This window comes from Elephantulus edwardii, unplaced genomic scaffold (genome assembly GCF_000299155.1).
Source record: "Elephantulus edwardii isolate Elephantulus edwardi_28Jun2011 unplaced genomic scaffold, EleEdw1.0 scaffold00063, whole genome shotgun sequence".
Taxonomy (NCBI): domain Eukaryota; kingdom Metazoa; phylum Chordata; class Mammalia; order Macroscelidea; family Macroscelididae; genus Elephantulus; species Elephantulus edwardii.
In genome coordinates, this window is record NW_006399813.1 from 616,101 (window position 1) to 634,238 (window position 18,138).

General features: G+C 49.7%; 1 protein-coding gene across 1 annotated transcript in view; it reads left to right on the forward strand.

The window, feature by feature from the left end:
- The first annotated feature begins 6,283 nt into the window (after positions 1-6,283).
- Positions 6,284-18,138, forward strand: part of ADORA1 (adenosine A1 receptor) — a 64,360-nt gene continuing 52,505 nt past the window's right edge. The window contains exons 1-3 of the mRNA XM_006887883.1: positions 6,284-6,501; positions 6,878-7,040; positions 7,395-7,792. Coding sequence (XP_006887945.1) covers positions 7,452-7,792 — 341 coding nt within the window. The 5' untranslated portion in view covers positions 6,284-6,501; positions 6,878-7,040; positions 7,395-7,451. The remainder of the gene's footprint in view (positions 6,502-6,877; positions 7,041-7,394; positions 7,793-18,138) is intronic.

Below are 18,138 nucleotides of genomic sequence, written 5' to 3' on the forward strand. Positions count from 1 at the left end.
GATATTTGTAGCCTGTTTCCCTTTCCAGTGAGTAAGGGTCAAAATTAAGAACCCTTACCTCACCAGGTCCTAAGTTTAAAGGGCTGGTGCTTAAGGTTTTTCCTGAGGGAGAGGAAGCCAGGATTTAGTGCATGACTCACTTCCAGGTCCCTCCCTGGGCACGCACTGCCCTAGATGCATGGGTGAATTGGGACATGTTTATTTCCCCTTTGGGCCTCAGTTTCCTTATCTGTACAGTGGAAGGTTGAAGTGGAATTCAGAGTTTCACGCTTTTTTAAAAAAAAAATACTTTATACTGGTTTACTTACAAAGTTCATATATGTTGTTTTTCACACCAGATCTTTCCTCTTTCCTTTACCCATCCTCCCTCCACTCATCAAATAGTGTGACCTTATGATTACTACCTCCCCCCGCCCCCATCCTCACACCTTTATCAAGTGAGTAAAATCACATAGCAGAAGCCCATCTATGAAATTAGTCAAAGCAGAGCTGTTCTGGCTAAATCCAGGCTAGGCTACTAAGCTCCAGCACACAGCCTCCTTCTTAACCTTGGGTCCTCATGCTCCAGGCTCCTTTGCCAAACGTTCAGGGGCCCTCACTGCATAGCCTCCAAGCTATGAGAGGACCCCATCCCATCCACCCAGCTCTCACATTAGCACCTTTTCATCCCTGCTGGAGTTCCAGAGGAGGAATCAGTGGAGGGTTGAAAAGACAAGTTAGACTTTGGAGAAACATTCTGTCCTCATTGGTGGGGTTGTGGGTTTGCAGCATTTATACCTGACGTTCAGGGAGCTCTGGTGGACTTGTAAGGAGTTGTTCTACCAAACCAAAGGCACCCAATTCGAATCCACCAGCTCCCGTGTGGGAGAAAGTCTCCTTCCGTGCATTTTACTGCCTCTGTTGAATACCTACTGGAGGGTCAGCTGGGGATCAGTTCCAGCAGTGGAACAACAGCAGTGTGCATGATGCTTAGATTTCCTGGGTGGGGCTAAAGGTTTAAGTACTCAACGATTAGCAGAAAGGTCTGTGGTTCAAACCCACTCAGAGGGGCCTGAGAAGACAAGTCTGAACATCTGGTCCTGAAAGACCACCGCCCCACAAACCCAAAGGAAGAGTTCCCTGCGCACGTGGGGTTGCCATGAGTCAGAATTAACTTGTCAGCAACAACAACATGCCTGACGTTCCTCCACTCAATTGTGACCTCTTTCTGGAGCCTGGAGGAGCAGACGCTGCCTTTTATCTCTATTCCCCGGTGCTCAGCTTAACGTCTGCTACATAAAAGGGGCTTGGTGGCTGGTTGTTGAATAGAAATGAATGAACGGACGGATGATGAGGTTAAGAAGGGAATTGAAGCAAGCTACACTGTTGATTTGGGCTGTAAGGCTCATTTAGTGCTATGTCTGGGGGAACTGAGAGACCCTCATCCTTCGCCTGCTTACACACACACACACACACACACACACACACACACACACACACATGCATGTAGGCACATGTAACAATATCAGCCTGTGTTGTGTGGCCTGATTTTCCTCACAGACCTGGTATTTCCCCCACAGGAGTCTCTGGCCTGAGAGAAGGGAGAGGGAAGGAGGGAGGGAAGATGTGAGAAAGGGAGACCTAGATTCTAGATCTGAGGAGGAAGAAGGGGGAGGAAAGAGGAATGACTTCAAGGAAGGATCTGGAAAGCCTTCAAGGAAGATACTGCAGAAGCAGATGCGTCTCAGAGGTGGAGGCAAAGCCTGTGTCCATGCCAGCGAATCCTTTTGTCTGATCCCACCTGCCGGCACTGGACTCTCCTCCTCACACCCACACTGCCCAGAAGACGGCTACCAAATGGGCCAGGGCTCAAAATACCATCCTGCTTGCAGGATAAAGGAGTACTGGTGGCACCGTGGTTTAGCACTCAGCTACTAGCTGAAAGGTCTGTGATTTGAACTGGCCACTCTGAAGGAGAAAGATAAGCAGTCTGCCTCAGTAAAGACAGATTACAGGCTGGAAAAGTGGACGGTTCTGTGCTGTTTGATAGGGTTGCATTGAGCTGGAAAGGGATAGAGGTGCATCCTAAACTTCCTCCGTCACTACAAGGTCCCTTGGTACAGAGCCAACTTTGCTCCCTCACCAACTTCCTTGCTGGTGTCCTCAGGGATGGCTTTAGTCTCCTTGGATAGGCCCCTTTTTGACCACGAGGGTTTGTTTAGTGCAGTTTGAGAGCTCTAGTGGCCTCGTGGATAGGAAGTTTCACTCCCAACCCAAAGGTAGGTGATGTGAGTGAAAGATAGGCATTCTCTTCCCCTGTGATTTACAGTCTCTGAAAACCTCCTGGGTCAGCTACGTTGTTGTTATTAGGTGCTGTTGAAAGACTCAGAGCAGCGTTATGAGCAAGAGACCTGGACCCTGACATCAGCTATGAGTCACTCCCAACTTGAGAGCGATGGGTTGAGTGAGTGCAGTGGAGCTGGGGAGGAGAAAGTGGGGGGGCAGAACTACTCAGCAGAGTTGCTTCCACTTCACCTTCCCCTCATGTTGCCCTGCAGCCCTGTGAGCAATGGAGAGGCTGAGAGGGTGGTGGAGGAACCCAGGACAGGGACTCTGGGAGGAAAAGAAGAAAGAGATGAGAGAAGGAAATGATGGGGTAAAGACCAGGCACTACAGGTATTTTGTACTCTGTGCCATTAACTTGTCCCCAAAGTCACTTGCAAAATAGGAGCATCATTAACATTGCCTAAACCTAGTGCCTATGGGATTTCATGCCAACTTTAGCCTCACTCACTACACTGAACAGATTCCCTAACTCTTTTCCCTTTACTCTTTTCAGGAGCCTGGGTTGCACAGAGACTAATAGAAAGGTCAATGGTTCAAACCCACCAGACACTGAGAGAAAGGTGTGGGAGTCTGCTTTATCATATCCTTTAAACCAGCCTCGTGCTGACTGCCAGTCTTTCATTTTTAATTATTATTCTTTTAAATCGTGGTAAAAATATACACAACAAAACATATGCCAACTGCTTGCCTTTTTTGAGAACTGATCCCGTGACTCCCCGTGAGTCAGCTCATTTACTCTTCAGAGCTGCTCTCTGTGTTCCTATAGAGATGAGGAACCAGTTTTTAGGGGGCAGGTGAAGCATGCGTGCAGAGGATGCTAGGACAGGGATGTGGGGGGCTATCCAGGTGGGGGGTCCTGGACACCCTGGGATAGTTCGGGCTCAGTGTGGATTCTGGATACTGTGTTTCTACCCACTCTTCCCATACCTTTATTGCTGTCTTCCCACTATAGACCTCTGATGTCCCTTCCTTGGCTCCTTGTCCCATCCTCTCCTCCTACAGGGCCAGTATCTCCCTTTGGATGGGGCAGCCGGGGTGGAAGTTTTCTAGAGAGAAAGGTCCAGCCCCTCATGACATCCATCCCTGAGCATCTTCCTTCACCTTGTAATGGAAGAGAAAAGGGTGATATAGACATCAGTTTGTCACAGACTATGGATTCATAAATGGAGTCCAGGAGAGGAAAGGCGACTTGACTGAGGCCACACAGACGATTTGTAATAGAGTGTAGGTTAGAGACCAGCTTCTGGCTCTTCTGACTGGCAGGCAAATGCTTGTCTCCCAGAACCAGACAGCCATGCTACCCAGGAGCACCCAGAACTCATACTTCTGGCCAGAAGACTCTGATGAGAGAACAGCTTACAAGGAGGACCCCACCTTGGCCAGCCGGTTTCTGCAGGCTGGTGTCCTCTGAGAGGCTTGTCCCTGGATACAGGCATGGGAGATGGGCAAAGGGTTTTAGCTTATTTTGGCCAGAACTGAGAAAAAAACAAATTACCTGCAGGTCTTATGTAGATGGGAAGCATGGCATCAGGATTGGCGGAAGACTTATCAACAACCTGCATTGTGCAGATGACAGAACTGTGCTTGCTGAAACAGAGGAGAACCTGAGGCATTTTCTGCAAAAGGTCAAGGACTGCAGTCTTCATTATGGATTGAAACTCAACATCAAAAAGACAAAGATTCTAACCCCCTGAGCCAATGGACAGCACCATAATAGATGGAGAAGAGATTGAGGTTGTTAAAAATTTCTGCTTGCTCGGTTCCCCAAGCTTGCTTGGCACCAACAGTCAAGAAATTAAAGATGAATTACATTGGAGAAAATTCGCTGTAGGGGACCTCTCCAGAGTACTGAAGATCGACGATGTCAGTCTGGAGACTCAGGTGCACCTTAGTGATCCATGTCACAGTCTTCACAATCACTTGTGATGCATCAAGGAGCTGGAACAATGACTAAGGATGAATGACTAAGTTGAATCAATGCCTTTGAGCTGTGGTGCTGGAGAAGAGTATTGAATATGCCACGGACTGCTAGGAGAACAAGCAAGTCTGTCATGGAGAGGGTGAAACCAGACTGCCCTTTGGAGGCAAGGATTTAGAACTTCCATCTCACATTCTTTGGGCATGTTGCCAGGAGGGACCAGTCCTTGGAGAAGAAACATCATGCTTAGAAAGGTGGAGGGACAGCACAAGAAAGAAAGACGTTGGATGAGATGGACTGACTCAGTAACTGGGGTAATGGGGATAGGTGTGTCAGAGACAGTGAAATTGGCTCAGGATAGAGCAGGCTTCAGAGCTATTGTATATATAAGTTGCAGGTAACAACGACATCTCTTGCTTGTCCACAACAGGTAAGAGGAGTTAGAGGCAGGAGTGTGTATATGGGGCTTGGGGGTACCGTGTGAGGCTAAAGTACCCTATAGTGTTGATGATGTTGCCGAGGGCCAGAAAGAGTGACCCTAATCACCTGCTCTCTGCCCTAAATTCTGACAATGGAGTGATTCTGAGATGCTGTGGACAGAGTGATTGTTAGGAAGAGAAGTACATGGGGGAAGTTGGAGAGGATGAATGGGGAAACCAAGAAGGTCTTGGGCTGATGAAAGGACTCGAGACAGAGGGGTGGACGCCAAGACCAGCATGCTCACGTCTGGGACGGACAGAAGGCTGTGAGTGTTGAAGAAGTCTGCAAGCGGAGGGGAGGAGAAAGTGGAGAAAGGAGAGGGCACACTTCCTAGTTCCTCAAACATTATGGCTTTGGGCAGAACTGCAGCTTTGCACTTTGAGTCATAGATTCCCTGCTCCCCCTGAAGGCAGAAATGAAGGTTATCTTTTCCTCCTCTGAGGAAGACTCAACCTGCTTCTCTGTTTGCATCTTGAGACCAACAAAGGGCTCAAAGGCCAGGAGCTGCCCAGGAGACATTGTGGAGCCCCAGCCCAGCTCTCTTTGCCTGCCCCCAACAGGACCCGTTCTAGATACCCAGTCACAAACTCTCTGTTCCTGCAAGACATCTATTCTGAGCTTAGATGAGTCTGCCCCAGGGTGGTCCTGGTCGGCCCCTGTGAGGCATTTAAATACCAGGGGACCGTCCAGAACCAGGTGGGGCACAGCCAAGAGAGCTCTGCAAGGGTGCAACTCTAGTGCTTCTGGGGGTTCCTGCTCTGGCTCCCTCATGATTTGGTGTGTGAAACTGTCTGTGGAAGTCCTTTCCTTTTTTTTTTTTTTTTTTCTTTTTTTTTTTTTTTTTTTTTTAAATAAAATTTTATTTTAATTGTGATTTTAACAAACGATTTACAGAGAAGCGAGATTTTCATTCATTTCTTTTGCTGAGCGTGCTGCTTCATCTGTACCACGGACTGGAAGAGTCACATTTTATGTTTTTATGCTTTGTTATGGAGTGGAGAAATGGGGCAGAGGAGAGCACGCAGAGGGGGTGACATTGACAGCGAAGATCTAGGTCACTTCTCTGAGCCTCAGCGTCCTCATCTGTAAAATGGAAATTCCTAATAGACTACAAGGCAGTTCCGAAAGAGAGATGAGGGAGAAATCTTGTGTAATGACTCAGGCTAAGGCTGCAGAGTAAGGCGCGCTCCATGGGTGTTAGTTTCTGAGGACGTGCGGGGCTGGCTTGCATCCCAGTGCGGGGGTTTTTGGATTGGGATGGTCACAGGACGGGATTTGGGGTGGTGTTAGCGAAGGGAACATTCGGAGCCCGGCAGGTGAGGTGCTGCGCCGCCTGTGAGGCGTGGAGGGGACTTTGGAGGGGGGCCAGGGCTCCCGCTTCCAGAAAAGAGGGAGTGGACACCCGGAGGCTGCGCCTCAGTCTGGCTGCGGGCTGGATTCAGACACTAGATCCTTCCGAAAGCTCACGTTTTCCCAGCTTTTTTCCCCCAGAATCACTTCCTTTGTTTGGAGGGGGGGGGGGGGGGGGCCCCGGTGCCGCCGCCCCCGCCCCTGCCCGGTGTGCGGAGCCGGGTTGTCACTCAGCTCCCGCGCCTGGGGCGATGGAGGCGCCGGCGCTGGGAGTGGAGTCCTAGCCCGCTCTCGTCCCCCTACAACAGGCGGGTCCTGGATTCTCCCGGCACCCCCGGAGCAAGTGGCTGCTGAAGGCGTCGAACTGCCGGACACTGGGACAGTAGCGCTCAGGTGGTTAGGAACTCCACCAGCTTTGGTGACCTTGGGTGAGTCTGTGCCTCGGATTCCCCCGGGACTCCCCAGGATGGTGCAGGAGAAGGCTGCAAAAAGGGGCTGAAATGCCCTCCTGTGCCCCCACCCCACCCCCAGCCTTGGGGTAGAGAGCAGGCAAGGCAGAACTGGAGCGGGACTGGGGGGACAGCTAGGAGCCAGGCACCAGCAGTGTCTCAAGTGGGTGGGCGCAGGGCAAATGTGCGCAGATGCTGGGATCTGGGGAGCTTGCCCCTCACCCTCTGGCCTTGTCCTGGGCTCAGTCTCCCAAACCCACGCCTGCCACCCTAGTCCCAGGTGCGAAACGGGGGCGCCTACCTCTTTAAAAGCGTCCTGGGCTGAGCCTCTCTGCACCATGTGATTGCTTGAAAGGCCGGGCTGGGAGCGCTGCGGCGGGAGCCAGAGGACGATGAGCTGCCGCGAGGTGCCCAGAGCCCAGCCCTGGCCAGCGCAGCCCCAGAGCTCTGGGCGGCTCCAGGTGCCCGCAACTTTGGGCACCGCCTCTGTGACCCCCTGCCGGCCAGCAGGCAGGATGGTGAGCTCCCTGCCTCCTGTTTACTGGGCACGGGTGGGCAGAGCCAGGCCTGGGGGACCCCTGGGTAGGGTATGTGTGTGCGTTTGCTGGGAGCTGGCTCACACCTGATAAGAAGAAAGTCCTTGGAGCAGCCAGCTTTGCTATTTTAAGTTGCTGGATGAACCCTCTCAGGGTAATGAGGGGAGGAGATAGAGATTAGGCTGGGGAAGGACCCTGGGACCCCCATCAGCCAGCACAAGCACTGGCTGTGCCAAGTGGGGCCCCTGGCTCCCATGGGCAGCGGGAGCCCCGAGCGCCTGGGCTCCCCTGCCCCTCCCAGGCGGGCCTCCCCACCCCAGGCTTCCGTGACCACAGGTGCCTGCCTTGCGCCCCTCGGTGCCTGCCTGCTGATGTGCCCACCCCGTGCCCGCCATGGCGCCCTCCATCACGGCCTTCCAGGCCGCATACATTGGCATTGAGGTGCTCATCGCCCTTGTCTCCGTACCTGGGAACGTGCTGGTGATCTGGGCGGTGAAAGTGAACCAGGCGCTGCGGGATGCCACCTTCTGCTTCATCGTCTCTCTGGCGGTGGCTGACGTGGCCGTGGGCGCCCTGGTCATCCCACTCGCCATCCTCATCAACATTGGGCCACAGACCTACTTCCACACTTGCCTCATGGTCGCCTGTCCTGTCCTCATCCTCACCCAGAGCTCCATCCTGGCCCTGCTGGCAATCGCAGTGGACCGCTACCTCCGTGTCAAGATCCCACTCCGGTGAGTCCAGGGCAGGTTGAAGGTGCCCATCACATCGACCCCCATGCTGGTGGCTTTGGGAGCCATTTAAGAAGGATGAAAAGGCAGGGTTGTATGACCCCCAGGCTGGCTGGCATCCTGGAGGCATTGTGCTGGGAAATGGTGCCACTTTCTTGTCCTCTGCTGTGCAGGGCCAGGCTGGGTGGTAGCTGAAAAAGCAGGAGAGGGCTGGGTGACTGAGGACCAGAAAGCTCGTACAGGCCAAGACCCCAGAGTGGACACTTCTGCTGTTCTGCTGACAGAGCCAGGGAGCCTGAGGCTGCTTGTCAGGTGGTGGTGGGTTTGGAGGGGCCACAGAGACAGGCTTCCAGTGGGTGGAAACGGGCTGAACCACACTAGAACGCAGGGAGCAGATGGTGCAGAGTTGAAAGCTGGGGCAGTGTGAGGACCCAGGAACACCCTGGAGTGCCTGCCGCTCGTCAACCAGGCAGGCAGTCTTTCTGAAGACACTTCCATGTGCTCTGATTCTTGTGTATCTGTACTAGCCAGCTCCACCCTTGGGCTGTCCAGCAGAACCCAAGTGCTCTGATTACCTCTGCTCAGCTCTCACTTTGGGAATCTCTGTTGCTACCAGCAGGAGCAGGGAGCCATGCTGATGTCTGCTCTTAACATTCCAGTTTCTTTGCAAAACCGTGTGTAACTTTGCCTATCACAGTGAAGTACACTGTTCCCAGGCAGCCCTAGGGCTGGTGACCTGGTGGTGTCATTCCTGGGTGTGGGTGTCCAGGGCATGTTGGGGCTCCCTGCCCGGGCCTGCCAGGCCATAATCTAATCACCAGGCACTGCCTGGGCCACCAAGTGCCAGTGAGTGCCTGGGCGGACTGCCAGGGATTGGGCCTTGCTAGGACACTCTTACCCAAAGTGTTTGTCCCTTCTTTAAATTCTTGTCAGTAGTAGAGCTCTCTTTCGACTGGGGAGCTCTGGCCATCTCTGGCACCTGCCAAGCCTGGCCCATCTTCCATATCTGAGACTCTGGACTCAGAACCTCTGGCTTCACTTGGCTGCTTTCCCAGGCAAGCTGAGGCACCCACAATTCTCCCCTTTGCATTACAATTGTGCATGTGTACCTTTCCAAACCTTTTCTTGTACATTTTTTTTTCTTCATGAGGCAGAACAGCAGCAGATAAAGGCCCAGAGGGTCCCCTAAAGTGGCTGGGAGCAAGATCTTAATTCTACCGCTGCTTTCCCGATTCCCCCAGCACCTCCAGGCCAGTCTCTCTATTTTTCATGACCTCCTGGTCTCTCTGACGAGGTGGACTGAAGGGGAGAGGAAAAGAGCACAGGAGGCAGCCCAGACTTGTCCCAGGTCAGGCCCTGAGACCCCAGACACATGGCACGTGTGTGGCTGCTGCTATCGTTCCTAAGCTCTTGTTGCAGAATGAGCTGGTCTCAGTCCATTAGGATGGGCTGGGCCTCTGAGTGTGGCCATTACAGCAAAGTGTTGCCACATTAGGAAACTCTCACAGATGTGCAGACCCAGGAAGGCTGTTGGAGAAAGTCTGTCTACTGAGTGGGGACGGAGCTGAGCAGAGGCCTGGTCCTGACGTTGGGGAGGTCATGGCCTCTCCTGCCAGGTGGGGATGCGATGTACTGTCAGGGATCACAGCCTGATTCTCCAGGAAGCAACCCTGCTGCCGCCAGCTCCTGCCTCAAGGAGCTGGCGGCTCTTCCAAGGGGAGAGACAGGTATGGGTGTGCATAAAAGCTAGTGATACTGGCTTGGCTTCAAGTCCTTGCTATGGATTTCTGGCTATGTGACGTGGGGGGAAAAATCACTTGTGTAATCTCTTAGTTTCCTTATGTAAACAACTCAAAAAACTCATTGCTGTCAAATTGGAACTGATTCATAGCTGACCCTCCAACAAGTTTTTAGAGGCTGTAAATCACATGGGAAGAGATTGTTTAACTTTTCACGCCAACCCACTGGTGGGATTTGAACCTCTGGTGGAATCTGTGGTCTCTGGGTTAGTGGCTCAACTTCCTACAGGACTATGACGCCAAGAGACCAAGAGCTGTCCCATCTGTGAAAGGGTGAACTTAAAATAGTACCCACTTTCTAGGGTTTCTGGAAGAATATCCTGAGCTCGTACATAGAAACCATTTAATAAGTAATCAATAAACAGTAGGCCTATGATTGTAGTTTTACTGTCATTAGTGACGAATGATTCAACGTGGGGCTGGAGAGGAAAGCCCATGTACCCCTGCACCCACACACAAACGTACATTCATGCTTTTGTACGGGCAACACACACAAACATACACGTAAAACACTTTCAGGGCATGCTAATGTCCTACTAAGCTTTGTTATCTGTTTCCTCTCTGCTGGGGGTGGGTGGTGGGGGGCTGTAATTGGCTACCTCTTACTTATTTGACAAATTTTTCAAAATGCTGCTCAATGTCTGGACACAGCAGGCAACTAGGAACCCTTGACTGAATAGAGCTGCCTGGGTTTCCAGAGTGTATATTGTTAAGCTCCAAGAAAGCCTTCCAAATGGCAAGCCTTGTGTCCTCAACAAGTTCTGTCTCCCCTTTCCCCTCCAGACTCTGGCCACAGCTGTCCCCATCAGCTCAGATGTAGCTCCATCAGTCTCACACCTGGGAGTCTATTCCCATCAAGGGGGAGCCTTCTGTTGAATTGGAAAAAGGATACTGAGGCCCAGTTCCCAAAGTAGGGAACATGGAGGTTAGACCTGCCCTGTCACTGCCAGGTCCCCTAGCTCTGCCCCTCTCTGACCATCTGGAGTTAAGGGGCACCTTTGTCCATGAGAACACTTCTCCGCCAGATGTGCCCAGGCACCCTGCTCCCTGCCTGGACAAGCCAGTCCAAGGCAGCTGTACCCTGGGCTGGCTCCAGGAAGTAATCCTGGCCAAGCGTGAGGCATGTATTGGGTGTTTGGATGACAGGAGTCAGCTGAGGCCTGCACCAAGCCAGGCATGGTTTGGGCAGAGGGCTGGTCAGTCAGCCACAAATTTTATTTCCTTCCACTTGGCAGAGGACCAAAAAAGAAAAGCAATTCACATCCTGTAGTGTGATCTAGTTACATGTAACAAAAGTGCAAACTGCCGATTCATCAATAACCTGTGGTTATTTGCATGTGTTTTGCATATCATTTGCATAGCTCCCACAAGCTTATGGCAATTTGATGCCTACTTCAGAAGGCAAGTTATTGGGTAGAATGCCAACAGGGGTTCCCTATGTAAAACCCTCTCTGTGGGAAGGAGACCCTAACAAAGGATGTCTTTGAACAGATGGGTTGGGGTGGGGTGAAGGGGAGGCAGGTGTTAGAGAATTAGACCTGACTTTGAACTGTACTCTGTGACTAACTAGCTGTGCAACCTTGGAAAAGTTATTTGACCTCTCTGAACCTTTTTCTTTCTTCCTCTGTTAAACAAAGGAAGGGATTGAATTTGAGGTTTTTGAAGCGCCTTTCAGCTTTAACACTTCAATCTTCCCTATCCTGGCTCCAGCCAGTGCTTTTCCGGGATCCTGGGATGGTCTTTAGGTTTTATTTTGTTTTTCAGCTCTTAATGATTGTGTGCTGGGCATGATGTTTAGTACGCTTCATCTCACTTAATGTGTGTAGCCTCTCACTGGTAGACGTTACTGTTCTCCCTGTTCTATAGATAATTGTATAGATAAACTGGAGTCTGAACCTCAGAGAGCTTCAATAATTTGCCCAAACAGCTTGCCAGGAGCAGAGGCTCCATTCGAATTGAGGCCTGTGTAACTGATGCCTTAAATCAGGAAGCCCTGTGCATCTTGAGTCTGCCCCGGGAAGCTGTAGGATTTATGGAGCAGGCTCCCCACGGCTGTCAGGGGGGTGATTTTCTCTTTTCTAATCTTTACCAATGGCCTCTGCCCTCCTTTCAGCCCAGGCTCCAGCCTCCTCCTCCCTGCCCAGTAGGGCACCTTCCCGCTAATGGGCAGTGGAGCCCTGGGCAGCCCTGCTTCTGGCCAGAGCTGGAAGGCTGCCCAGATGAGCTGCTGAGCCCCAGAAAGTACAGAAGATGTGGGAGAGGCCCAGTGTACAGGGCCAGAGCTTGGGCAGGGAGAGAAAGCTGGTGGATTAGGGTGAATTCGATTTCACGGTGTCCATTTAGCCGTCCCTGCTCTGGCTAGTAGAGACGTTCTCTGTAACAACAGGGCTTGGTGCACTTGGACCCCAGCAGGCGATGAGCCGTGCTCGTCTGGGTCCCAGAACAATTGCTCTCTAATCATGCCAGCTCCAGATCCTCTGTCTAAGGATGGATTAGTCATAGAGCGAGAGTGTCTGAGGCAGGAGAGGAGCTGGGGGAAGCCTGAAAGCCCAACTTCGTCTCTCTTGCGAACAAGGAAACTGAGGCCCAAAGAGGATATATTCTGGCCCCTGGTCACTGTCACTCAGCACTGAGCTCTTCTCTCTTCTGAGTCCTGCCTCCCTACTGCAATGCCAAAGGCTAAGGGCAGAAGGAACTCAATCTGTGAGGATTTTCTTCAAGGACTAGTGAGGAAAACTGCAGCCTCAACAGGTTAAGCCAACAAATTGCCTTAAAGGAGAACTGGCTTTGCTGTTAAGAAATACTTTGAATTCGGGATAGCATTTAGGGGGGTGGGTTCTGCCAAAGCATGTGCTAAGTGAGGGGGATGCAGCTGTAGAGTGAGATCGATTGGTTTCGAGGAGGAAAACTTCACCCAGCTGGTGTTGGAATGGTTTCCAGGAAGCCTCAGCATGTGCACAGAGCAACCCGCTCAAGTATTAGCATTGCCTGGAAGCAGGGGAATGGCCAAGGTGCCCGGGTCACAGGGGTAGAAGAGGCACCCCGACATTTGGACGGTAATTTTTGAGCATAAAAGCATAAAAACCATGTTTACGTTTGAAAATATAGGGAAGCATCCAGATGATTAAATCACCAGCCATTCTACCACCTACAGCTAACTACTGTGAACAGTTTGGAGTTCTAGAAACTTCTCCCAAGTACAAGTATATTTATATACATGGATTATTTTTACATGGCTAAGAGCATCTATATATACATGGTGCTGTATCTCATGGTATTCTTGTATAATGTTGTAAGTATTTCCCTAAGTCAGTAGACATTATTGTGTAAGTGCTGTATATAATGGCACAATATAGGGCTGGATTGCCGCTCATTTTTTAGCTTTCAGCTAAAATAGCCCCTGCTTGGGGAGGCTTCCCAGAACCCCTCACTACTCCTCACTTGGCCCTGGTTAGTTCATTTCCTCTGTTAGACACTCAGGTCAGATTTACTTGTTCCATATCAGTCACTGTCAAGGTAACTTTCTAATTAATGTATGTCTTTCGGGATTTGGTAAGTACCAAATGAGACAGACCCGTTGGCCTTCATAATAATGTACCTTTGTGCCTAGCACAGAGTAGACTTGCATTATTTATCATTGGACATTTAGGTTGTACTTATTATTATTATTACTGCTACTGCAATGGTACAATCATTGTTCATAGACTCAGAGTCAAGTTTCAAAGCCCGGGTTTGTTCCTGGTAAACAGCAATCTCTCTGAATTGTGATGTTGGTGGAGAGTACTGACTATCCCACAGACTGCCAAAACAAACAATGGCTGTCTAGGTGGAACAGCAACAGGGCACTTCTTTGAGACAAGGATGGTGAAACTTCATCTTACGTACTCAGGACATGTTGCCAGAAGGGGCCAGTCCTTGGAAAAAGTCATCATGCTAGGAAAGGTAAAGGTCAAGGCAAGAGAGGAAGATGCTGGACTGACACAGTGGCTATAACAACAGGCTTGAGGATTATCAGAGAGGATGGGGATGGCCCAGGACAGGGCAAGATTCAGATCAGTTAACAGGGTGGCTATGAATTGTAGTTGACTTGATGGCATCTAATAACAACACAAGGCTTGGAGGCTAAGATTTTGAAGCTCCGTCTCACGTACTTTGGGTACGTGGACAGGAAGGGCCAGTCCTTGGAGAAGGACATCATGCTTGGAAGGGTGGAGGGACAATGTAGGAGAGGAAGACCCCAGTTGAGATGGATTGACTCAGTAACTGGCGCAGTGGGGGTAAGTATGTCGTTGTCAGTGAGACTGGCTCAGAACAGGACAGGGTTCAAGGCTATTTTACATAGGGTCGCTATGAGTCGGAGGTGACTTGTTGGCACATACAACACAGCATCTCTAAGTGTTTTCTTAGGAGGCTGAGTTTTTCCCAGCTCCCTTTACTCTGACTCACATGTTGCCCCAGTTTCATTGACCTTGCAAGTCCCCAGAGCTGTATGTGGCTCTTAGCCCATTTGCCCTCGGGGCTTAGGAGGGCAGTTCTATGAGTGCCCCGGGTCTTGTCCTCTGCCCAGCGAGAGGAGAGCAGCTTCAAATGGAGGACTCAGAGGATGTTGCTTTGGTTGGCCCATTTGGCAGAGTGGGCACAGACACACAGTCAGAGAGGCAGGAGGCTGAGAGACGCACAGCTCCTCAGGCTGCAAGAATCACGCCATCAGCCTCAGCCTCTCTCGCTGAAGCCCAGCGGAGCCTACCAGGAGCTGTGGAACAAAGCACAGGCTGAGGCAGCGCGTGCTGGGGACAAGGAGAGGGAGGAAAGGCGAGTGGGTGGGCCTTGACGTTCATGGCCTTAGGTGGATGGCTTGAGGTTGCCCTTGGGGGCAGCTGACCTGATTTTCTCTGACCTCAAAGAAGAGGAGATTGGGCACCTTCTCCTGAATTGTTCCTCACCCTTGAGGCTCTTCCCCAGAGAGACTGCAGGAAAGTGTGAGGAGAGGGGTTGCGGACTGGTGACATCCAATTGTCTATTTCATATATGTGCTTTGAGTACCTACCACATACCAGACACTATGCTGGACCTTAAACTATAAGCAAAGGCAGCCTGACTTGGTCTCTGTGTCTGTCTGGAAGCTATCAGCACACGGAGCTCCGATGCCTTAGTGGTAAGGAATTGTGTTGCCAATACAAAATTTTGCAGTTTGAATCCACCGGTTGCTCCATGGGAAAAAGATGGGCAATCTCTTCCAGTGCAATTAGCCTCTGAAAACCCACGGGAGGGTCAGCAATGAGTCCATTCCTACTTGTTGACGGTACCCAGCAACAACAACAGAGACCAGCATAACTGGGGTGGGCATTAGAGTGACCGGAGATGCCTTGTACTGGTTGGGCTGGGCAGCTGAACTCTACCCCACACAGCTCAGAGCATGTGGCACGGGGCCCTTGGGGCTGCCTTCTTGCCATTTGCCTCAAGAACTTCTGTGCCCTTTGTGAGTGGAAGGCAACGGAAGTCCCCACCAGAGCCCTGATACAGATGGAGCTATGCATTAATTCATTCATTCATTCATTCATTCACTCACTCATTCATTCATCCATCCTTTAACACATTCCGCAGGCCTTACTGAGCGCCTCCTAGGTTCCTGGCACTGTTATGGATTCTTGGTCTATATTTATTAACAAAACAAAGATCTTTAAGGGGCCTGCATTCTAATGGGTTGGAGATAGATGCTAAATAATAAACATGATGTGTAAATTATGCAGAGTATTGGAAGGTGAAATGTGCTATTGAAAGCAGAAGGAAAAAGAACAAAGTAAATGGGATTTGACATACCAAGGGGAGGGAGAGGTGGAGGAGGGAGAAAGCATTGCGATTTTAAATGAGAGTGGGGAGAGTCAGTGAGGTTTCATAGAAAAGATGACGTCTGAGCAAAACCTTACAGGAGAGGGAATCTGCAGCGCAGACGTTGGGAGAAGAACACAGCCAGAATAGGAAATAAGGCGAATGAAGACCCTTGGGGAGGAATGTCCCTGAAATGTGTGGGGATGAACTAGGAGCCCTGTGTGGCTGGGCTAGGGTGAGGAAGGAGAACAGTCCATGGGTACATCTGCAAAGATAACAGATTGTTGGCTTTCTCCCATCCCACCCCCTTCTTTTTGTTTTTATTGTTATTTTAATGAAAGTTTACAGAGAGATTGCGTTTTCATTCACTCACTATTGCACAGTTTCCCACCGCCTTCTACCAGGGTCCATTTTGCTATGCACCTCTTGTTCCAGATTGTTGTCACACATATAATGCCTAATCATACATTCCTTTCAGACAGTTCTTCTTCTCATCTGTTCTAATGCAGTGGCCATTATCTAGCCACTCTTTTCCCATTCTTCCCCAATTCCTCTTGTCAGTCCTGTTTTATAAAAGTGGTATTATGCAGTATTTGTCCTTTTATAACTGAGATCTTTCACTCAGCATGATGTTTTCCAGGCTCACCCCTGTGTGCAATGTTTTACGAGTTCATTGTTTTTCAATGCTGCGTAGTATTCCATTGTGTGAATGTACCACAGTTTTTCTAGCTTGCTGGCTCTTATAGGCACTGGGAGGGCTTTGGCTTTTACCCTGAGAGAAATGAGGAGCCATTGCAAGATACTGAGCAGCAGGGTACTATGATCTGACTTAGGTTTAGAGGGATCATTCTGGCTGTTGTGTAGAGAATATGCTGCAGGGATGAAGGTAGATGAACCCCAAATGCAATCCCATTGCTGTCAAGTCAATTCTGTCTCAGAGTGACCCATGTAGGATAGAGAACGTCTCCACAGGGCTTTCAAGGCTGTAAATCTTCACAGGAACCAACTGCCTTGATTTTCCCCCCTTAGAGTAGCTGGGAGTTCAAACTGCTAGCCTTTCAGTGAGCAGCCCAGTGTTTAACTTACTATGCTACCTAATAGCAAAAAAAAAAAAAAAATAAAAAAATTTAAAAAAAGTTCCATGACGGTAGAAATGTTCATAACAAGTGGTTCTTTCTGTAAGTGCATTTGCCCCCCTCCGGTAAAGCCAGCTTTTTATGATTCCTTGTGTGGAATAAAACAGGTTCTTCACATTGTATGAAGCTGTAATTACTAAGATGCAAAGAATGATTGACTGCCCGCCACTCTCCTGAGAAACGTCTGGTGCCATAGTCCATGGCCTTAGGGATTTATTCTCTTGACCCAAAGATTGCACCTCTCTGACAGAATTCACTAGCAGCTCTTTGAGAGAAAGATGGGCAATTTGCCTCTGTGCACCATACAGCCTTGAGAACACGATAGAAGTTCAGCTATGAGTCAGCTCCTGCTCACAGGCAATGAGGCAGAGACAGACCCCTCCCCTGCAGTCAGTAATGTTTGCATCCCCCCAGTCAGCCTTGGCTGCCATGAGCAGACAGAAAACCCAAAGAAATTCTTTTCTTGTGTCTGTAGTGGAAATAGAAGCCGATGCTAACTGCTCTGAGGCTGTCAGATAGCTGCATTGTGGGCGCATGCTAAAATTTTGCTTTTTATTTCCTTTTCACGGAGGGAGAATTTTCAGAGTAAGGTGCATCGATCTTGAACATATAGCTCAGTAATTTTACATATGTGCACGTCCATGTAACCACCGCCCACGGCATCAGAGCCCTACGTCCTTCCCAAAGCAGCCACTAATGTGACTTTTAGCCTTCAGCTTTACTTCATGTGCTCTTTATTGCATTCTTTAAAAAAATATATGATAAACATAGTTGCAAAAGCTTAAACGTAGTGCTTTTATTAATTTTTAAATGAAAATTATTTTCCCCCTCTCTCCTTCACTTCCCATCTCTGCTGACCCTCTTAGATTGATTCCACGTGTAAATCTTTCATTAGTTTTGTATCAGTGTGGTCTTATAGATTGATTGCCCTTTTGTGACTAATTTATGTCACTCAGCATAATTTGTTCTTGTTTCATCCATGCCGTGCAGTGTTTCACAAACCCTTTTCTTTTTACTCAGCATTTTGAGGGAACCTTTTATTGTGGTTTGGGAGAAAGTTTACAATGCAAATTCATTGCTCATTCAGTGACTTGTACACATTTTATTTCCTGACATTGGTTTTAGTCACCACAATACATTCTTCCCATTTCCTACCTGTTTTCTCCTTTTCCATTCATACTTCTGTTACTGCTCTTTTACTGTTGATTTGTTGAGAAGTATTTCCGTCGCTGTGTAATTGTTCTCTTTATTGGTCTACTTATCATTTGGCTGAAATCTGGTCCACAGGTATGAGCTAGTTTCACACTTCTGTTTTCACTATTGGCAATAAGCTTCACTGTAATCCCAGAGGTACACGGTTCCAAATCCACCAGATGCTCTGCTGGAGAAGGAGGGGCAATCTCCTCCTGTACCAGTCAGATCTGATTTGACGGTTGTTGTTGTTGTTATGTGCCATCGAGTCACTTGCGACTCATAGCGACCCTATGGACAACAGCCCTAAACTCTGCTCTGTCCTGTGCCAATTGCACTGTCTCTGACACTCCCATCCCAATTATCCCAGTCACTGGATCAATCCACCTCATAG